This window comes from Dysidea avara, chromosome 8 (assembly GCF_963678975.1).
Source record: "Dysidea avara chromosome 8, odDysAvar1.4, whole genome shotgun sequence".
Lineage (NCBI taxonomy): Eukaryota > Metazoa > Porifera > Demospongiae > Dictyoceratida > Dysideidae > Dysidea > Dysidea avara.
The window spans coordinates 17,490,168-17,510,231 of NC_089279.1; the positions used below are offsets into that span (position 1 = coordinate 17,490,168).

General features: G+C 39.7%; 1 protein-coding gene and 1 pseudogene across 1 annotated transcript; both read left to right on the top strand.

Moving 5' to 3' along the window:
* LOC136264814 (dynein axonemal heavy chain 10-like) overlaps positions 1-20,064 on the top strand; it is a 44,374-nt pseudogene that overhangs the window by 23,818 nt on the left and 492 nt on the right.
* On the top strand, positions 8,982-10,128 carry LOC136263566 (uncharacterized). Its single transcript, XM_066058180.1, has 2 exons — positions 8,982-9,128; positions 9,193-10,128. The coding sequence occupies exons 1-2, from the start codon at positions 9,006-9,008 to the stop codon at positions 10,039-10,041; spliced, it is 972 nt and encodes a 323-aa protein (XP_065914252.1). The 5' UTR covers positions 8,982-9,005; the 3' UTR covers positions 10,042-10,128.

Here is a 20,064-nt window from a genome sequence, read left to right on the forward strand (position 1 = left end):
CTGGTAACATGGGTAGCACTGGTAACATTGGTAGCACTGGTAACATGGGTAGCACTGGTAACATTGGTAGCACTGGTAGCACTGGTAACATGGGTAGCACTGGTAACATTGGTAGCACTGGTAACATGGGTAGCACTGGTAACATGGGTAACACTGGTAACATGGGTAGCACTGGTAACATTGGTAGCGCTGGTAACATGGGTAGCACTGGTAACATGGGTAGCACTGGTAACATGGGTAGCACTGGTAACATGGGTAGCACTGGTAACATGGGTAGCACTGGTAACATGGGTAGCACTGGTAGCACTGGTAACATGGGTAGCACTGGTAGCACTGGTAACATGGGTAGCACTGTTAGCATGGGTAGCACTGGTAACATGGGTAGCACTGGTAGCATGGGTAGCACTGGTAACATGGGTAGCACTGGTAACATGGGTAGCATGGGTAGCACTGGTAACATGGGTAGCACTAGTAGCATGGGTAGCACTGGTAACACGGGTAGCACTGGTAACATGGGTAGCACTGGTAACATGGAAAGCACTGATAGCACTGGTAACATGGGTAGCACTGGTAGCACTGGTAACATGGGTAGCACTAGTAGCATGGGTAGCACTGGTAACATGGGTAGCACTGGTAGCATGGGTAGCACTGGTAACATGGGTAGCACTGGTAACATGGGTAGCATGGGTAGCACTGGTAACATGGGTAGCACTAGTAGCATGGGTAGCACTGGTAACAAGGGTAGCACTGGTAACATGGGTAGCACTGGTAACATGGAAAGCACTGATAGCACTGGTAACATGGGTAGCACTGGTAGCACTGGTAACATGGGTAGCACTAATAGCATGGGTAGCACTGGTAACATGGGTAGCACTGGTAGCATGGGTAGCACTGGTAACATGGGTAGCACTGGTAACATGGGTAGCATGGGTAGCACTGGTAACATGGGTAGCACTGGTAACATGGGTAACACTGGTAACATGGGTAACACTGGTAACATGGGTAACACTGGTAACATGGGTAGCACTGGTAACATGGGTAACACTGGTAACATGGGTAGCATGGGTAGCACTGGTAACATGGGTAGCACTGATAGCACTGGTAACATGGGTAGCACTGGTAGCACTGGTAACATGGGTAGCACTGGTAGCACTGGTAACATAGGTAGCACTGGTAACATGGGTAGCACTGGTAGCACCGGTAACATGGGTAGCACTGGTAACATGGGTAACACTGGTAACATGGGTAGCACTGATAGCACTGGTAACATGAGTAGCACTGGTAACATGGGTAGCACTGGTAGCACCGGTAACATGGGTAGCACTGGTAGCATGGGTAGCACTGGTAACATGGGTAGCACTGGTAACATGGGTAGCACTGGTAACATGGGTAGCACTGGTAACATGGGTAACACTGGTAACATGGGTAGCACTGGTAACATGGGTAACACTGGTAACATGGGTAGCACTGGTAGCATGGGTAGCACTGGTAGCATGGGTAGCACTGGTAACATGGGTAGCACTGGTAACATGGGTAGCACTGGTAACATGGGTAACACTGGTAACATGGGTAACACTGGTAACATGGGTAACACTGGTAACATGGGTAGCACTGGTAACATGGGTAACACTGGTAACATGGGTAGCATGGGTAGCACTGGTAACATGGGTAGCACTGATAGCACTGGTAACATGGGTAGCACTGGTAGCACTGGTAACATGGATAGCACTGGTAGCACTGGTAACATAGGTAGCACTGGTAACATGGGTAGCACTGGTAGCACCGGTAACATGGGTAGCACTGGTAACATGGGTAACACTGGTAACATGGGTAGCACTGATAGCACTGGTAACATGAGTAGCACTGGTAACATGGGTAGCACTGGTAGCACCGGTAACATGGGTAGCACTGGTAGCATGGGTAGCACTGGTAACATGGGTAGCACTGGTAACATGGGTAGCAATGGTATCATGGGTAGCACTGGTAATATGGGTAGCACTGGTAACATGGAAAGCACATAGGTAAGTTGGATATGCTATGCACAGTATCATGAGTGAAGTTGACATAGGTAATACAGGTGTTATTAAGTAGGAATTATGACCAATGATTATTGTATTGCAATGCAGTAATATGTACCGACGCTACCAGTGCCCATGTTACCAGTGCTACCCACTACCCACTCATGCTGAGGTCGGTAGTTCACATTATAACTCCCCTCCCCAGCTGCAGGAAGCTGACTAATTGCCACTACATTCTATATGTTTGTGCGTACAATTGTGCAATGTTGTTTTCAAACATTGTTATTTCGTTGTATATTATCTTACTGCTTTAGTGGCAATACCAACATATCACATATTTGAAAGTGCAGTTCTACCTGAATAGACATGAGTGTACCAATAACACAGGATCTTGCTAAGACGAAAAGCAAATACCACATGGCTACATTGATAGTAATGATAAGCACTAGTATGGATAGCCACTAGTGTGGCATGCTTTTATCAGCAGTCTCATGTCTGTGCTTTCATCTAAGTGCATACAAATTACTGCTACAGTAAAAAATAGACTGCTAAAAGAAGCAGCTAGGAGAAACAAATATTACAACTGCCATCTTTATAAAAGTGGACCAATCTTGGTGGGAGTGTTCATAAAATAAAAATAAATAAAAGTCACCTTCCACTTGGTAAAGTAACTGACAAACCATTGGGCTGCAATTATAAGGGATTGAAAATTCTTGAGTAAAGTGCTAATAGTTATATACACTTGAAAGAAAAAGCCAACAAACAGAATGGCTACACATTCTGTAATGTGGATGGAGCCTCACATAACAACAGATAATAGTTCACATGCATTTCAATATTATAGAGATTTAGACTAAGTACATACGTATGCCAACACTTAGCCATCCACAATGCAGTAGCGAATGTTTAGTTGGTGTATCATGGGAGCAAAATGCTTTTATTAAGAAGACATTTAGCACAACACTAAAATCTTGAAACAGTATCATTAGTTAAATACCCCCACCTCACTTTAATCTACCATTGGGTCCATAGCATATTTTATGCTCTGTGTAAGGATACATCTTTGGTGCTCCTTTTTACTACCTTAATCATCATAAGTTAAGCAATTGTAACAAATGTGTTCACAATGTGATTATAGGCTACATCTCATGCCCAAGTTTGAGTGACTGGTTAACAACACCTTTCTTGCATACTAAACAACTCCAAAAAAGTATTGCTGGCAGAGTTGCAACATTGTAACTGCTTTTAAGTCTTACAACAACCTAAAATATATTTCAACCATGAAGACTATGCTGAGTGCTGTTTCACACATAATGTTATTTCAACTACAACTCAAGAGTGCTCTCTCCTCTTCCTTTTAGATGGTGAATCTGAACTTGTTTGTGCCTCTCCTCTTGTCTCCTTCACCCCCTGTTTATATGCCTGGTTAATAATCATTCATAGGAGCATGAAATATTGTTACAGGATCATAATGCTTGGGTGGAAAGACAATTCATTACTGTCTTTCTGTGGCCCTCTAAATTAATTTTGGCATAAATAAAATATAGATCCCAAAATAGTCTGTTTTCCACCTAAGCATTATGTTCCTTTCTTGCTGGCTAGGCAGTTTACCACTACTTGCCTAATTTAATAGGCCCCCTTCACCTGTACACCTACCAAACCCACACCCAATCATGTTGACTGGATGCTTGCTTCCTTCAGAATTCTACCTCATGTCCAGGCTTTGTGATAGAGGAGGGTATAAAGGCAAGGAATAATATTAATGTAGTAATGACTCCTACAGTTTTTTGGGAAAACCAATATCCAATATATTTTTACCATGTTTTACTGATAGTTAACTGATACGTTTCTGCAAGTTATACTTGTGTATATATTCCACCAAAAGTAGTGCTAGTAAAGCCAGCCAATGCTGATATTGTACACTTAAAGTTGGTAGTCAGACAAGAGCAGCCTAAACCATCACTGTTTATCTTTGTGGTTTCTACAAAACATCAACTTAAGTAGTACCAGAGCCTTGGGTGTCTGGATTCAGTGGAATAGAATAGTGGAATGGAATGGTACTTAGGTAATTTCAGTCAGTAGTCACCTCTTAATAAAGACCACCTGTTTACAAAGATCATTTTATTGTTGTTTAGAGTGATATATCCCTATAAGACAGTCTTATCAATGAATTGTGTGCCACATGTTGTGTCTAGGAAAGCCAGAGTGATATCTGATTTATTATAAATACAGTAATAGCTACCCCATACAGAAACAGCTTGGCTATATACAAAAAAAGACGATACATCCACAAAACTAAAAGCAATGCAACTAATGGAGCTAACATTTGGTGTAGCCAAGAAATGAATGTTAATTATACTGGCAACTAAAAAATCTTGGTCTTTAATCATTGACTTGAATGTGTAGTCTGCTGCATTCCTAATTAATTCCCTGTAATTCAGGGGCGGATCCAGAGTTTCGAAAGAGGGGGGGCACCTTTCTGAAAAACAGTTGAAGACCAAAAAAACTTGCTGAAAACCAGTTGAAGACCAAAAAAAAAAAAAAAAAAAAACGGTCACAACAATAATAGCTAGTTATCCTTACCTACTATATCACGTCTGTTATGTAAAATAAAATCCTATTTGTAGCTTCATAGGTAAGCTACACTGCCTCATGAACATTGTGACTGCTTTATTAGAGTAATTGACTGCTCTATTAGAGTATATCGATCTTGTATGCAATTTCTTGAAGGGGGGGGGGGGGGGGGGGGGGGGGGCATTTGCCCCAAATGCCCCATCCTGGATCCGCCACTGTAATTGGTACCTTTTCCAATTGTCATTATAGAGGAGAAAAAGGCAGCTAAATTACTAGAAAATTATAGTTAAAGGTATACGTAATTATTTAGAAATGCAGCAACACTGTGCTTAGTCAGTGATAAAGGACCAAATTTTTAAAAATTATAGCCAGTTAGTTGCTGGTATAGACATTCATTTCTTGTACTCACCATGATATCTGGTGAAGCCAAGAAATGAATGTTAATACGGCAACTAACTGGCTATAATTTATAAAAATTATTCTCCTGTAGTTGTCAGTTATTTTTAGCTTGATGGGTATGTCAGTTTTGTACAGCCAAACTGATTTTGCATGGCTGTATTACAAATCAGATATCACTCTGACTTTTCTAGGGCATGCGGCACACAACTGATCAATAAGACCATCCTATGAGGATACACTTTAAAACAACAAGATAGCAGCAATTTAAACATAAAAGTTAAACAGTGTTTATAAAGAGGTGGTCTTTGTTAGAAGGTGGTCTTTATAAAGAGGTGACTAGTAATTGAAATTACCTAAATACTATTCCATTGCGCCATTCAATTCTAGTCAACCATTCCATTCCAGTCCATTCCACCGTTCCATTCCACTGATCCAGATGCCCCAGAGCCTTTGCCACCAGCCTTCTGGTGGTACTGCAGCTGCTGCTGCTAAATAGACCAATAATCTGCTGGCCACAGCCCATTACAACCAATTTCCAATTATAGTAAAAACAGCTAATTATCAGCTTCTAGCAATCACCGGGTTCTAGAAATCACCGCTCCGATTAGTAAAACTCTATAGTATATTTGTACTTTTATGTGCTGACTGAACTTCTGGGATTCGTTGTACACAATATTGTTTTGTAAAATGATGAATCATTCCTTATCACCATGCTTTTAAGCAAATCTAGACTGTTGAACTCCTGTAAGTCTGATTGTATGATTTGTGTTGGATTGAGCAGCAGTTTTCAGATAGACCGCATTGGCATCCTGAATCAAAGCTAGTGTTATTACTTGAGATATAGGCTTGTCTGGGTCTAGAAGTTTCTTTGACACTTGTTTAAAATATTGACGAAGAGTTATGGATACTGCCATTTAACAACATGCTGCTGTGTATGTACATGCCCACACTATGCACATTTGACAACCATATAATTCAATATTTTGTATAATAGAATGTCTTGACATAAATTTAACAATTATTTATTGAATTATATACAAAATTATAAACCCTTCAAAAATAACCCACTCTATGGAATACTGGTACTCTTAGCATTACTGTACAAGTAGAAGGAAAAATTAAAATTCGGCTAGGTTGGGCAATATTGAACTTGTGACATGCGATTATTACATGTAGAGGTGTACCGATGTGGGTTTTTGGCATGTACCGATATCCGATATTGATGCAACCAAAGAAGCCGATAACCGATAGTCGATCCGATATTTGCATTAATATTTTAAGCAAACGAAAGTGTACATTTGCCTACCCTACAACAACATGTACACGTATTCATTGCTATACTCTGCCTGTGGTGGTATACAGCTTGGGTTTCTATTATACAATCCAGACAATTAGGCACCCACAAACATTTTTACGAGGGGTCCGTCACTGGCAGGAATATCGTCGAACATCAGAACTGAAATATGGAATATGGAATATATTCAAATCATATTTCCGTATATGTACGTGTATTTTCGTATATTGTTCTTATCACGTGATATAAAATTACATCATTTAATTATCTGCGGCGGGCGTCAATTATATCAAACTTCTTGTTCTCCTCAAGGTTATTCCACTGCTTGATGGTTCGCGGAAAGTAGCTGTAGCTCTGTTGGTAAGCAGTTGTTTTGGCTGGAGGGGTTATACTTACATTCGTCTTGGCCAGCTCAGTTACTGATTGAGTCTATATAAAATGGCCCGCTCCTCGCTGCATGGCTCCATTGCAACATGCCGGCTAACCATCATTGCTCGTACTGCGTAATCCTCGGCGTAATCGTCCCAACTGTGTGAAAAGCACTTCATTTGATATGAACCAGTAGCCTAAATAAATAATACATGGATGGAATGTAGAGGAATATTCAGGAATATTGAGGAATCCAATTGAATTATGGAATATGCAAGAATATCGCGAATATTTGAAATATAATCTGAAATATGCAGGAATATGGAATATCATGGAATACAATGCCCATATTCCGAATATCGTCGATGATTTCGCTAGTGACGGACCCCTCGCATTTTTATATATATGACTCATGAAGCCTAATACGGATATTTCTGCATTACTCCGCATTCTAATGGCTTGTGAGAAAAGTGGTACAGCAAGTTTCCTTGATTACTGTGATCCTTCTTTTATTACAAAGGTACTCTATAACTGCTTCATCTGTAAAGACTGTGGCTTTCCAGCAACAACCACTAAAATCGCGTGTATTTATATGGCTTCTCGTAGCGTAGCGCTTGTTGCAGAGTGAGCAATAAGCCACTCAGGCACTATTGAGCCACATGAACAACGTAGAAAACCAATGCATAATCCGTTTATGTACAAACTATTACCTCTGTCTAAATATCGGTAGCAAAATCGGTCCTCCTGCTGTTCTGTACCGATACCGATATTGGTAAAAAATGCCATATCGGTACGCGGTGGCCGATATTGTAGCCGATCCGATTATCGGTACATCTCTAATTACATGAGGCGATTATTGCAATATTGCATGTGAAAATTGAAACACAACCACAGAGTGAGACAAGCCAGAGTCCATATAACTACTTGTTTTCATTGAGAATTAGGTTAAAAGCACAATTTCTTTGCTAGCAAGGTAACAAACTGGCATAGTTAGCAATGATATGCATGAACTGTATCAAATGTGAGGCCTAGATCAGAGATGCAAAATAGATAATAAATGCAATGATTATTGCAAATGTTGCCTAAGTAATAATATTACAAAGGTGAAAACTTGCGTCTTGTGATAATAGTATTGCAAGAACTTGCTTAGGTGATGTTGTTTATTGAAACATTGCCCAACCTTAGAAGTACATAAACAAGTAAAAAGTAGTGAGATTTCCTATACCTGCATATTTAATTTACTAGTAGATGTTGCTTAATCCCTAATTCAGTCAGTATAGAATCAGAGATTAATGTCTATATACTAGTATGTCTGCAGTATACTTTTTAAAATGGTAAATACACAAGTACAATAAACAAAACAGAAAGCTCATACAGAAATCAGTTCTTTAAGCGTGATTCCACTCTAACCAGATCCATTGGAGGTGGAGTTCTGTCAAAGTGACCAGATGATGATCAAGCACCATGGATACAGCCATCATACAGGCAATAGCAGAGTGCAGCAAAGAAAGATGGCAACTGAGCCAGCCTAGAGTAACCAAGTAACTATCCCCCCACTCAATGGAAAAAAGAGAAGCCAGACGTTTGTAAAAGATGGTGGCTTCATCAGCCAGACCTCCAGTATACTTGAACATTTGTTAACCTTTTACATGCATATTGAATTATAGCTGGTGAATCCATACGTAATGGTAATACAGATAACAATGGTGATATGGGTATAAGTAAAAGTAATCCTGGCAACATGTGTAATACTGGAGACATTGTACTGTAGCTATACAGCTGCATATAAAAAGTGTAAATATACAATTGGCTTAGTAGCATTTCTAACTCATATGAACTTACAAATCTAGGCCCCTTTAGGCAGATCGCCTCAATGGTAAGTACAGATCACTGGCCACTGAGTGATTTCAGAATTTATTCCATATTTTTTGATATACGTGACTGGATCAGCGAAAAGGGGTCTTATAGCCTTTCCAAATTTTGCAAATTTTGATGAGTTATAACTGATATGTGTTTAACTTATTGTTTTAACTGAAAATTACATCCAGGAATATTACTATGTTAGGAGTGTAAAGTGAACAAATTTCAGGCTGGTACCATACTTACATGTCAAGTTATGGATTACCAAGTATATGCAATTGTGAATGCATCAAGTAAAAACGGAACCTTAGATGCGTTTATACTTTTTGAGATAATTGAACTTGGAAAGTTTAGAAATATATTTTCGCGTACTACACGGATATTTGGGTATATTTATTAATACAGTCGATTGCAGAATTCTTGAAAAATTAATTCCGTACCGTGAATATTTCCGTAGGTCACGTGCATTCACGAGTGTCGTTGTCGGAGTGATGGATCCTCGGACAGATTCCAATTACATGGGGATATATTACCATTGTAACGGTTCGTTTTCTCAGACTAGCATTTCCACGACTGGAGAATCAACCAGTGAAGTCTCAAGTGAAAGCGGCAAGGTATTGAGAACATTTTTGGCGGCATAACTGGCGCGCAATGTAACAAGTTTATCACTTTCAATAGGTGCAAGTGGAAAGTAACAACGGTTCACCTATGCCAATATTAAGTGACGAAGAGGATGATTGTGAGACAGTTGATACGTGCTATTCAGTGAAATTGATCAACCCTAACCGAAAGTCAGAATACCGGGTTGAAAAGTGGCGGACACATGTTAAGTTCAAGACTCCTGAGCAACTGACCATGAAGCTTAAAGAGTCATACATCGAGTTAAGTGCCTGCGATGAGGTACAGGTGGGGTATATGGAACCTGGACATGGATACAAGGGTAAACAGCGTTGGATTACCTGTTGTGAAGATTTACAAGATATGTATGAAGCTTACAGCACGAAAAAAGAGATTCTTTGGTGCTTTCTGCCTGGTAAGGGAGGAGCAGTCAGTAAGAAGCGCAGCAATGATACTGCTGGTCATGCCGATGAAAAACGTACAAAGTGTACCACCGAGATAGAAGGTAAAATAGATGAGGCCAAGGAAATATTGTTGAAGTTGAAAGATAAGCATGGGAAGAAGTACACAGCAGAGCAGTACCATGCTTGGGCACAATTAATACAGATTGGGAAGCAGAGCTCGTATGATGAACCCCCAGATTACCCATTTTTTAGAGGTAAAAAGAAGAAAGATAATGAAAGAGTGTCTGAGAGTACATCAAGTAACTCAGTTCTGACCAATTCTACTACTAATGCCACTTCTGTTCCTACTGTGGTTGGCATATCACCAGGGAAGAGAATCAATCTTCGTACTGAGTGTATTCAGCAACTCCAGCAACTGGGGGAGCTGCTTGATAAAGGTAATATCACATCTGACCAGTATGAAAAGTTGCAGGAAACAATTCTAAGTGATATCTACAAGTTTTGATGTGCATGTGTCCACATATACTGTGTTTATATTTAGGCTATCTCTTATCAGTTAGTTAGATTTGTGATACTTATTCAGCATACATTGAGCAAGATATGTATACTTATAATGTATTTGTTCATATAACTACTATGAGTAACCACAGTCATCAATCCAAGAACACGCTAAATCAGCTGTAATGCTATGTAAGGCTGACTTTATTACAGGTGTTTTATCTGGTATTGTTTGCAGTAAACTTTCATGTCTCTTCAAATAGTACTTCACATAACTGAAAGCTTCTTCTACTGGATTGTAATCGGGGCTGTATGGAGGAAGAAACATCACAAGTATCCCAGTTGTCTGAAACAAACTGATGACCTCTTGTACATGGTGAATGGAGCAATTGTCCATAATTACAATGGATTTTGGATTTGAACCATTGAATGGGTTCATGTTAGGAATAAGGCTCCCCCTTGCAAAATCAAAAAAAAGTGTTTGCATTTGTTGTACCCTTCATGACTTCAGCAACAACCAACCCATCTGTAGAAAGGGCAGCTATAGCAGATATCCTTTCACCACGGCAAAGTAATTGACGACACCTTGGTCTTTCACCTTTAATTGCATACCCATACTTTCTCAAATAGGTGCGGTTATCTGAGCCTGTTTCATCCAACCATACAAATTGTTCCCTTTTGTATAGCATAGTGGTTGCCATAAATTTGCCCCTTAACAATGTGGATTGCTGGAGTGCAATTTGCTGAAGCTTCTTACGAGTAAATCCGTGTCTTCTCAACAATCTACAAATGGTACTCTTAGAAACCTGTACTCCTGATGCATCTTGGATTTTCCGACACAGCTCAAACAAGTATATGCCTGGATGCTCGAGCACATATCCTATCACATACAATTCTAATTGCATATCCATTTGTCTTGTATGAAGTCTTGGTTTGCAACGTGACTTAGGGTCAACTGCATTTGTTTCCTTGAAGAGTTTGTAAACTCTACATACAGTGCTGATGGGCACATTTAATCTTTCTGCTATTTCCACGAACAACAATCCTTTCGAGAGGCGTTGCCACACAATTCGCCAACGAATATCTTCACTATAAGGTGCTGTGCGTACACAGTTCGCTGAAAGGGACATAGCTAGCTGATATCCCTCGTGATATCCTATGTTCAAATAGCTAGTCGCGCGTTTTTTCGACTTCACGTGACCTACGGAAATATTCACGGTACGGAATTGATTTTTCAAGAATTCTGCAATCGACTGTATTACCGCATATTTCCGTGCCGTTCAAGACATGTGGAATCCACGCCGAAAGTAACAAGAAGGAAGGAAAGAAGAAAGGAACAAAAAGAGCGTCAAGGCATCCATACTGCCATACACCGTCCCTGGAAACTTCGTTTTCAGAAGGTAGTTCTAATGACACCAGCGGGACCAGCCTTGACGACAGTGCGGGAACTACTACGCAAAGTGTTTGTTCAAAATGTGAGCCTGTTCTCCGATACGCCGATATATTTAAGCAATTAGTTCATCAAGGCACTGAACTAAAAAAAAAGAATAAGGTTAATCCCAACCCCAAAAAGCCTGGTACACATTATCGGGATGTGAAGCGCCAGAATGACTGGTTAAGAGAGAACATGTTTGACGCCATGGGGAACTATCTTTTCTGTTGTTCATGTGTTAGAATCGCCTTTGGGATATCCAATCAAAGGATTGCTCGTCAAAGAGTTATAAAGAGAAAACAGTTTAAGGAGCCATTACAGAGTATGTCAAAAGGTGAAGTTGAAAAGGAACATCTTGGTGAGTATGTTGTGATGCCAGAAGATTTAGATGTTAGTTTTAAGAAATGGTGGAGGTTTCTTGATCCATCTGCCACAGTTGATGTTGGAACTCCCCATTCAAGACACGGAAACAGTGGAAAAGTATCTAATTATACCAAGACATGTGTTATGAATGATTTTCTAGAATTTGTTGATGTTAACAGTCAGCCGAATGGCCGTAGTGCAGACTCTACTGGTCCAACATTTTACTTTCTTCCAAATTTTTCTACAATACAAACTCCTAAAACTGGTATTGCCAACTATGAAGAACGTGCTAGACGATCAGTTGTAGGAGAATTCAAGCGATCACAACATGAGGCTGGCAAAGGAGAGTGTTCCAATGCTTCATCCCATAACTGGCTTAAGAAGCATTGACCTAAACATGCGGTTTGTCTGCATCAAGAAGACTATTGTGATACTTGTGCAGAAATGAAGACAAAGATTTCCTCACAACAGACTACCATAAATCGTAAGAAACAATCTTCTGATACCTTACCCGATGATCTGAAGCACTTGGAAGATGAATTAAGTGGTATGAAACATTCACTAGAGATACATCGTGAAGAAGCCAAAGGAGCACACGACTACTATCAGAAAGTCACTGTACAGTGCACTGATGAGTGGGAAAGAATTTTAGAGTTTGTTGAGAAGCCTTGCCTTACAGAAACTGAGGATAGGGAATTGGCAACATTGAAGCACAAATTTAACCTTGTTGTACGTGCAGACTACCAAATAGGAAAGCTAGTTCCTTACTGGGGTGAGTCACCTCAGCCTAGTAGCACCTACTATTTTCAGAAACTCAACCACGATGTGTTTGGCATTGTCAATCATGCCACCAATAAAGCTGCTGTGTACTTGTTTGATGAAAGAATTAGTCCAAAGAATACAGACCATACAGTTTCCTATCTCACTCATTACCTTGCTGGTTTACCAGATTTTGTGCGTTGGGTACATTTGTTTTTGGATAATGCTTCTAGCACTAATAAAAACTGTTTTACAATGGCTTGGGCTATGGAAATGATTCAGCAAGGTAAACTAGATTTTATTCGTGTATCATTCATGATTCCAGGTCACACCAAATTTGTTCCTGATTTGTTGTTTTCAAAAATTTCAAAAACATACAATAAAAGTGATGTATTTACTACAGAAGAGCTACAAAAAGTAATCCTTCCTTATGCCGAAGTTATTGTTGATGATGGTAGTATTGTGTCAGACTGGCAAAATAAGCTATCAAAATACTCCAAATTTTTGGGTATTCGTAGCCTCTATGACTTCCTGTTTGTAAAAAAATCAGCAACTGGAGAGGTTGTCAGCAAAGTACGGAAGCTCTGCTATACTGGAAGCTATACCAATTCTACTATACACCTGCAAAGTGATCGAAGTATTGATGAAAATGTGTTATGCACTGAAGATGATACCTACAAGGAAAAAAATTGTACCAAACAAATATCAGCAACCAAACTTGCTAATCTTAAACACATGTACACTACTTTTATTTCAAACAAACGTTGGCTTTCATTTTTATAACTGTATGTATGTATACAATTGTCATCAATTAATGACGTGTCAGTTATGGGCTGAAAAACTATGGGTTCTATACCTCATATCCTTACCATTTTTGGCATGTGAACAGTCAATGCATTGCAGTCTAAAGTAAAAGGTTTTTTTTAAGTATGTCTAAGGTTCCATTTTTACTTGATGCGTTCACAATTGGAAAGACTATAAGACTCCTAATCACAGATCTGGTCACATATACTTGCAAAGCAGAATGCAAAGTTGTAGACAAAAAAAAGGAAAGTTACAAATATTGTAGTTTTCTAAAACTTACAATGAATGCACCATAGACATCTCATGAGTACATCACATGGATATCATCTAAGGTACATATCATGAGTACTTAAAGTGTGCATCACATGTACAAGTGTATCATTAAGGTGCACAGCTTGAGTACATCACATGTGTATCACTAAGGTACACATCATGAGTACTTGAAGTGTGTATCACAAGTGTATCATTAAGGTGCACAGCATGAGTACATCACATGTGTATTACTAAGGTACACATCATGAGTACTTGAAGTGTGTATTACAAGTGTATCATTAAGGTGCACAGCATGAGTACATCACATGTGTATCACTAAGGTACACATCATGAGTACTTGAAGTGTGTATCACAAGTGCATCCGCACTAAGGTACACATCATGAGTACATCATTAAGGTACACATCATGAATTGTGTGATCACAAGTGCATCATTGAGGTGCACATCATGAGTACATCGCATGTGTACCACTAAGGTACACATCATGAGTACTTGAAGTGTGTATCACAAGTGTATCATTAAGGTGCACATCATGAGTACATCACATGTGTATCACTAAGGTACACATCGTGAGTACTTGAAGTGTGTATTACAAGTGTATCATTAAGGTTCACATCATAAGTACATCACATGTGTATCACTAAGGTACTCCTCGTAAGTACATGAAGTGTGTATCATTAATGTATGTACAAATCAAGTGTGTGTATCACATGTGTATTCATCAAAAGTCTATGAAAGAAGAGATGTCTACTCTGTCCTGTATGACCACATTTTATCTACAGTGGGACCTTGTTTATCTGAACCTGCTGGGGCCAAGCCCTGTTCATAATTGGATAATCTGTGACTTCGAATCATCCATTAGAGGATGTATAAATGCAGTCACTTACTCACTATATACCTGTTAAATGATGGTACTCAATGATACTACTGTAATAAGAGCACTTTGCACTTCAATACAAGTAGATTACCCCACTGTCTACTGGGGTTTGGTCTGTGGTCACTACCAAACTATCAATTAATTAACCAATGGTTACCACCAAACCATCTTATTACATTCCAATGTCTTTGAATGGCTGCCCTCCAGCTGGCAAGCAGCCCTGGCAGCCCTTTAATTGTTGATGGAGAAATGCTGTATTAGATTATGGACTCTTGGTATACCATAACAGTACATAAAGTGTATATGTGATCGAATCTGCAAGGAAGGGACCTTTATACCCTTCAGTTTGACTGATTATAACTTCTCATGTATTTGAGCTATTTCAACCCCAATGGGATCAAATGGACATTAGTAATGCCTTAAAGTAAAAGTCGGTTCATGATAGCGTAACACAGTTCTCTCTGCTACAGTTGTTAAAAACTTTTCTTTTATAATGAGCTATAACCTGAGACTGGGAAAGTGGTGTCTATTGGCATGTTTGTCCAAACAGTGCTACCCATGAAGTGAACACTGGCTAAAGTCTTGAATTAAACTTGCTTTACAAGTGATAATGTACCGGTACTGCTGTGTGATAATTACAGTACTGCTGCGTACATGCTATCAGTGCAACCCATGTTACCAATGTTACCAGTGCTACCCATGCTACCAGTGCTACCCATGTTACCAGTGCTACCCACGCTACCAGTGCTACCCATGTTACTAGTGCTACCCATGCTACCAGTGCTACCCATGTTACCAGTGCTACCTATGCTACCCATGTTACCAGTGCTACCCACGCTACCAGTGCTACCCATGTTACCAGTGCTACCCATGCTACCAGTGCTACCCATGTTACCAGTGCTACCCACGCTACCAGTGCTACCCATGTTACTAGTGCTACCCATGCTACCAGTGCTACTCATGTTACCAGTGCCACCCCTGTTACCAGTGCAACCCATGCTACCCATGTTACCAGTGCTACCCATGCTACCAATGTTACCAGTGCTACCTATGCTACCCATGTTACCAGTGCTACCCATGTTACCAGTGCTACCAGTGCTACCCATGCTACCAGTGCTACCCATGCTACCAATGTTACCAGTGCTACCCATGCTACCCATGTTACCAGTGCTACCCATGTTACCAGCGCTACCAGTGCTACCCATGCTACCAGTGCTACCCATGCTACCAATGTTACCAGTGCTACCCATGCTACCCATGTTACCAGTGCTACCCATGTTACCAGTGGTACCAGTGCTACCCATGCTACCAGTGCTACCCATGTTACCAGTGCTACCCATGCTACCAGTGCTACCCATGTTACCAGTGCTACCCATGCTACCAGTGCTACCCATGTTACCAGTGCTACCCATGCTACCAGTGCTACCCATGTTACCAGTGCTACCCATGCTACCAATGTTACCAGTGCTACCCATGCTACCCATGTTACCAGTGCTACCAGTGCTACCAATGTTACCAGTGTTACCCATGTTACCAGTGCTACCCATGCTACCAGTGCTACCCATGCTACCAATGTTACCAGTGCTACCCATGTTACCAGTGCTACCCATGCTACCAGTGCTACCCATTTTACCAGTGCTACCCATATTACCAGTGTTACTATTAACTACACTTTCCTACTACTGTGGTATATACTAAACAATTATACAATGATGTAATGATGATGTATTGTAAGGACAAGATACACATAGAACCACCCAGAAATATGTACCACCTGTGATCAGTTTTGAGTCCATGTTTGAACAGTCCAGTCCTCTGTCTCCCATTGTGTTCATATTGAGGTCTGGAGCTGACCCTGCTGGAGACCTAGGGAAACTAATGGAATTTGGTGGGAACAGACTGAAATTCCCAGCCATGGGACAGGGTCAAGAGAAGGTAAATAAATACTTTTTACACACATAGCCAAGAACCCAAGATCACTTTCTCATTAACTTGTCCTAGCTTAAAGAATTGTACATATGTTAGCCATTGTGTTGAACATTACATGTATCTTTTAACTCTCCATGTTATTAACAACATTGACATGAATAGAAAGAACTTCATTTTTGGCCACTTATAGGTAGCGTTGCAACTGCTGGAAACGGCTGCTTCAAGGGGTAACTGGCTGATGCTGCAGAATTGTCATTTGTTAGTTCGTTGGCTGAAGGACTTAGAAAAAGCTCTAGAACTACTACCCAAACATCATCCTGATTTTAGACTCTGGCTAACCACTGCTCCTACCCCAGATTTTCCAATTAGTATTTTACAACAATCACTTTAGGTATCATCATGTTTGACTGAGTATTGTGTTACTGTAAGTGTGAATGTCAGGTTGTGACAGAACCTCCTAATGGACTGAAGTTGAACTTATGTAGCACCTATCACAAGATTCCTGCATCAACACTTTGAGATTGTCCACATACAGCTTTCAGACCTCTTGTGTTTACTCTAGCGTTCTTCCATGCTGTTGTTCAAGAGAGGAGAAAGTATGGAAAGGTATCATTCACATGTAGAACACATAATAATTTTATACATGTGTAAGTGTTTATTGTTACTGAGTTTTGTATGGCTACATGTGTTGTTACTACGTATTCTGATTTACACAGATTGGATGGAATGTATCAGATATATGACTTCAATGAATCAGATTTTCAAGTGTGTATGGATATACTAAATGCTTACCTCACTAAAGCTCATGAAAATGGAGACACCAAAATTCCTTGGGAGTCCCTGAAATATCTAATAGGAGAGGTATACACATAATGTAGTACAGACAATTTGTTAACAACATTAATGTACAGGTTATGCAGGGGCGAATCTAGGATTTATAAAAGGGGGGGGCTAACTCAAGGTACTAATCTCTTGGGTAGAGAAAGCATGCTGGAACTAGGGGGGTCTGGGGGCATACCCCCCAGGAAAATTTTGAAAAATAGATGCTAAAATACTGCAATTTGGAGACATTACCACATAAAATTCATAATATTTTCTGCCTGTAGATATTTTATATACTGCCTTTAGGTTATAGGTATGGCTCTCTGAAGCATTTTTGCTAATGGAAAAGTTTGGGTAGGTACAGACAATCAAGTACTTGATGCATCCCTCTCACAATTGCACAACACTGAATTAGAATAATAATGTTGAAAGTGGAAAATTTTGAATTTGAACAATACAAGATTGAATCTGAGAGCATTGTCAATGGAAATTGTGTACCTGAATTAAGTATTGCCATACATATTAACTACACAAGTAGATGAATGAAGCCCTTTAAACAGACCAATGCACTTCATTGTATGTATAGGTGCAGTCAGATTTGGAAAAATTCCATAACAGAACCAACTATATACATGTTTCCAGTGAATGTTCTATTAGAGTAGTTAGCTGACTGCTCTATTAGAGTATCTCGATCTTGTACACCTCCAATGCTGATCCGGGTCCTTGTTGCATAAACTTTAGCATAATACCTTGGGAAGATGTTTATAAGGTGGTTTTATAAGTATTTGTATTATTAGTGATCTATGATTACAAAATTCCATTATAATACTCAGCATATTGATCAAGTAAAGCTTAAATATGAAGGGGGGGGGCTTCAGCCCCCAAAGCCCCCCCCCCTGGATCCGCCCCTGTTATGTATGGTGGAAGAGCAATTGATGACTTTGATAGAAGAGTACTGAAGACTTATATGGATGAATACATGGGAGACTTCATATTTGACACATTCCAACCTTTCCACTTCTTCAAGAATGTTGATGTGGATTACTGTATCCCTGAAGATGGTAACAAGGACACTTATGTGGAAGCTATTGAGGTACTACCACTGGCAAACACTCCTGAAGTATTTGGGCTACACTCTAATGCAGAAATTGGCTACTTTACTAGAGCAGCTAAAGACATGTGGTCACAACTGATAGAACTGCAGCCTCAAACTGGAGAATCTGGCTCTGGTATTAGTAGGGAAGAGTTTATTGCCAACATTGCTTCTGATATACAGGTGAGAAGACACCATAGCAAATCAGTGACATTTATCACATTGATCTTGTTACAGTCCAAGTTACCAGAGTTATACAAACTTGATGTGATCAGAAAGAAACTTGGTGACGTGATATCATCCACCACCATTGTATTGCTACAAGAGTTGGAACATTTTAACAAATTAATCAAAAGAATGTCAGTGTCTCTGAGCAACCTTCAGAAGGTTAACTCTTCATAAAGACAGTGATCACATGATGTTTTATGACAACCAAATTGTGTTATATTTGTACACGGGCACTGGCAGGAGAGGTTGGAATGAGTGTAGAACTTGATGAGTTATCCAAATCATTATATAATGATCATGTTCCCTCAATATGGCATGCATTAGCTCCTGCCACATTGAAATCACTAGGAAATTGGATGCTGCACTTCTTAAGAAGAAATACACAATACCAAAAATGGGTTTGTATAGTTGTACAATGTACACACATCAACACATAACATATAGACATTTAGGTAAAAGAGGGAGAGCCATATGTGATGTGGCTATCAGGTCTACACATCCCAGAGTCTTATCTTACAGCACTGGTATAGGCAACATGTATAGGAAGAATGGTTGGCCACTAGATCGGTCCACTTTGTACACTGCAGTCACTGAGGTATGTAGGCATATTGTAGATGAATGTATTAGCTGTGATACAACATGTGTACATTTACTAATCACATTGCTAGTAATATACTGTTATTCTTGTAGTATATTAATGCTGATCAGGTGTCTGAGAGAGCACCGTCAGGTTGTTATATTAGTGGACTGTATTTAGAAGGTGCCATGTTGGACCAGGAGAATCAATGTCTCTTCCTAAAGTTCTCATTGAAGAACTACCTATATTACGGATAATTCCTATTGAAGCACATTGTCTGAAACTTCAAGTAACTGTCCATAATTGATGACACTAACAGTAGTACCTGATCACTAGCTGCTATTACTGCAGTTCTGTTGTTACTGATTGCTTATAGCAAACCTTAACAATTTACTGAAGTATAGTGGCAAATTCTGGTTTCCAAAGGTAAATGTGTATGCTATAGTGGCATAGCAACTATTGAGGTACACTGTAACTAAGTTAGTAAAAGTTAAGTAACTGATCATTAAAAAGAATTCATGCCGTAGCACTACCAAGTCTGAAATACTCTAATAGAGCAGTCAAGTGTGATATTCTTTCTAGCTTGCCCTTGTTGTTAGTGGTGGTGGTGTGTGTGCACACTCGTGCATGCAATTTTCAGGAGTGAGGAGCAACCACACAACTGTCTGGGGATGCGCCTAGTTTTAACAATTAATTTGTAATATGAATGTGTGAGGTTTTATATTTCCTCACATTAGAACACATTCTGGATAGGGACCCGCCGATTATGCTGGCATAATTTTGAGCATACTAGGTACCTAAAAGCATTAAGCATAATGCCAGCATAATAGGTTAAATATTTGTACGATAGTATAAATTCTTGCTGGAAAAATG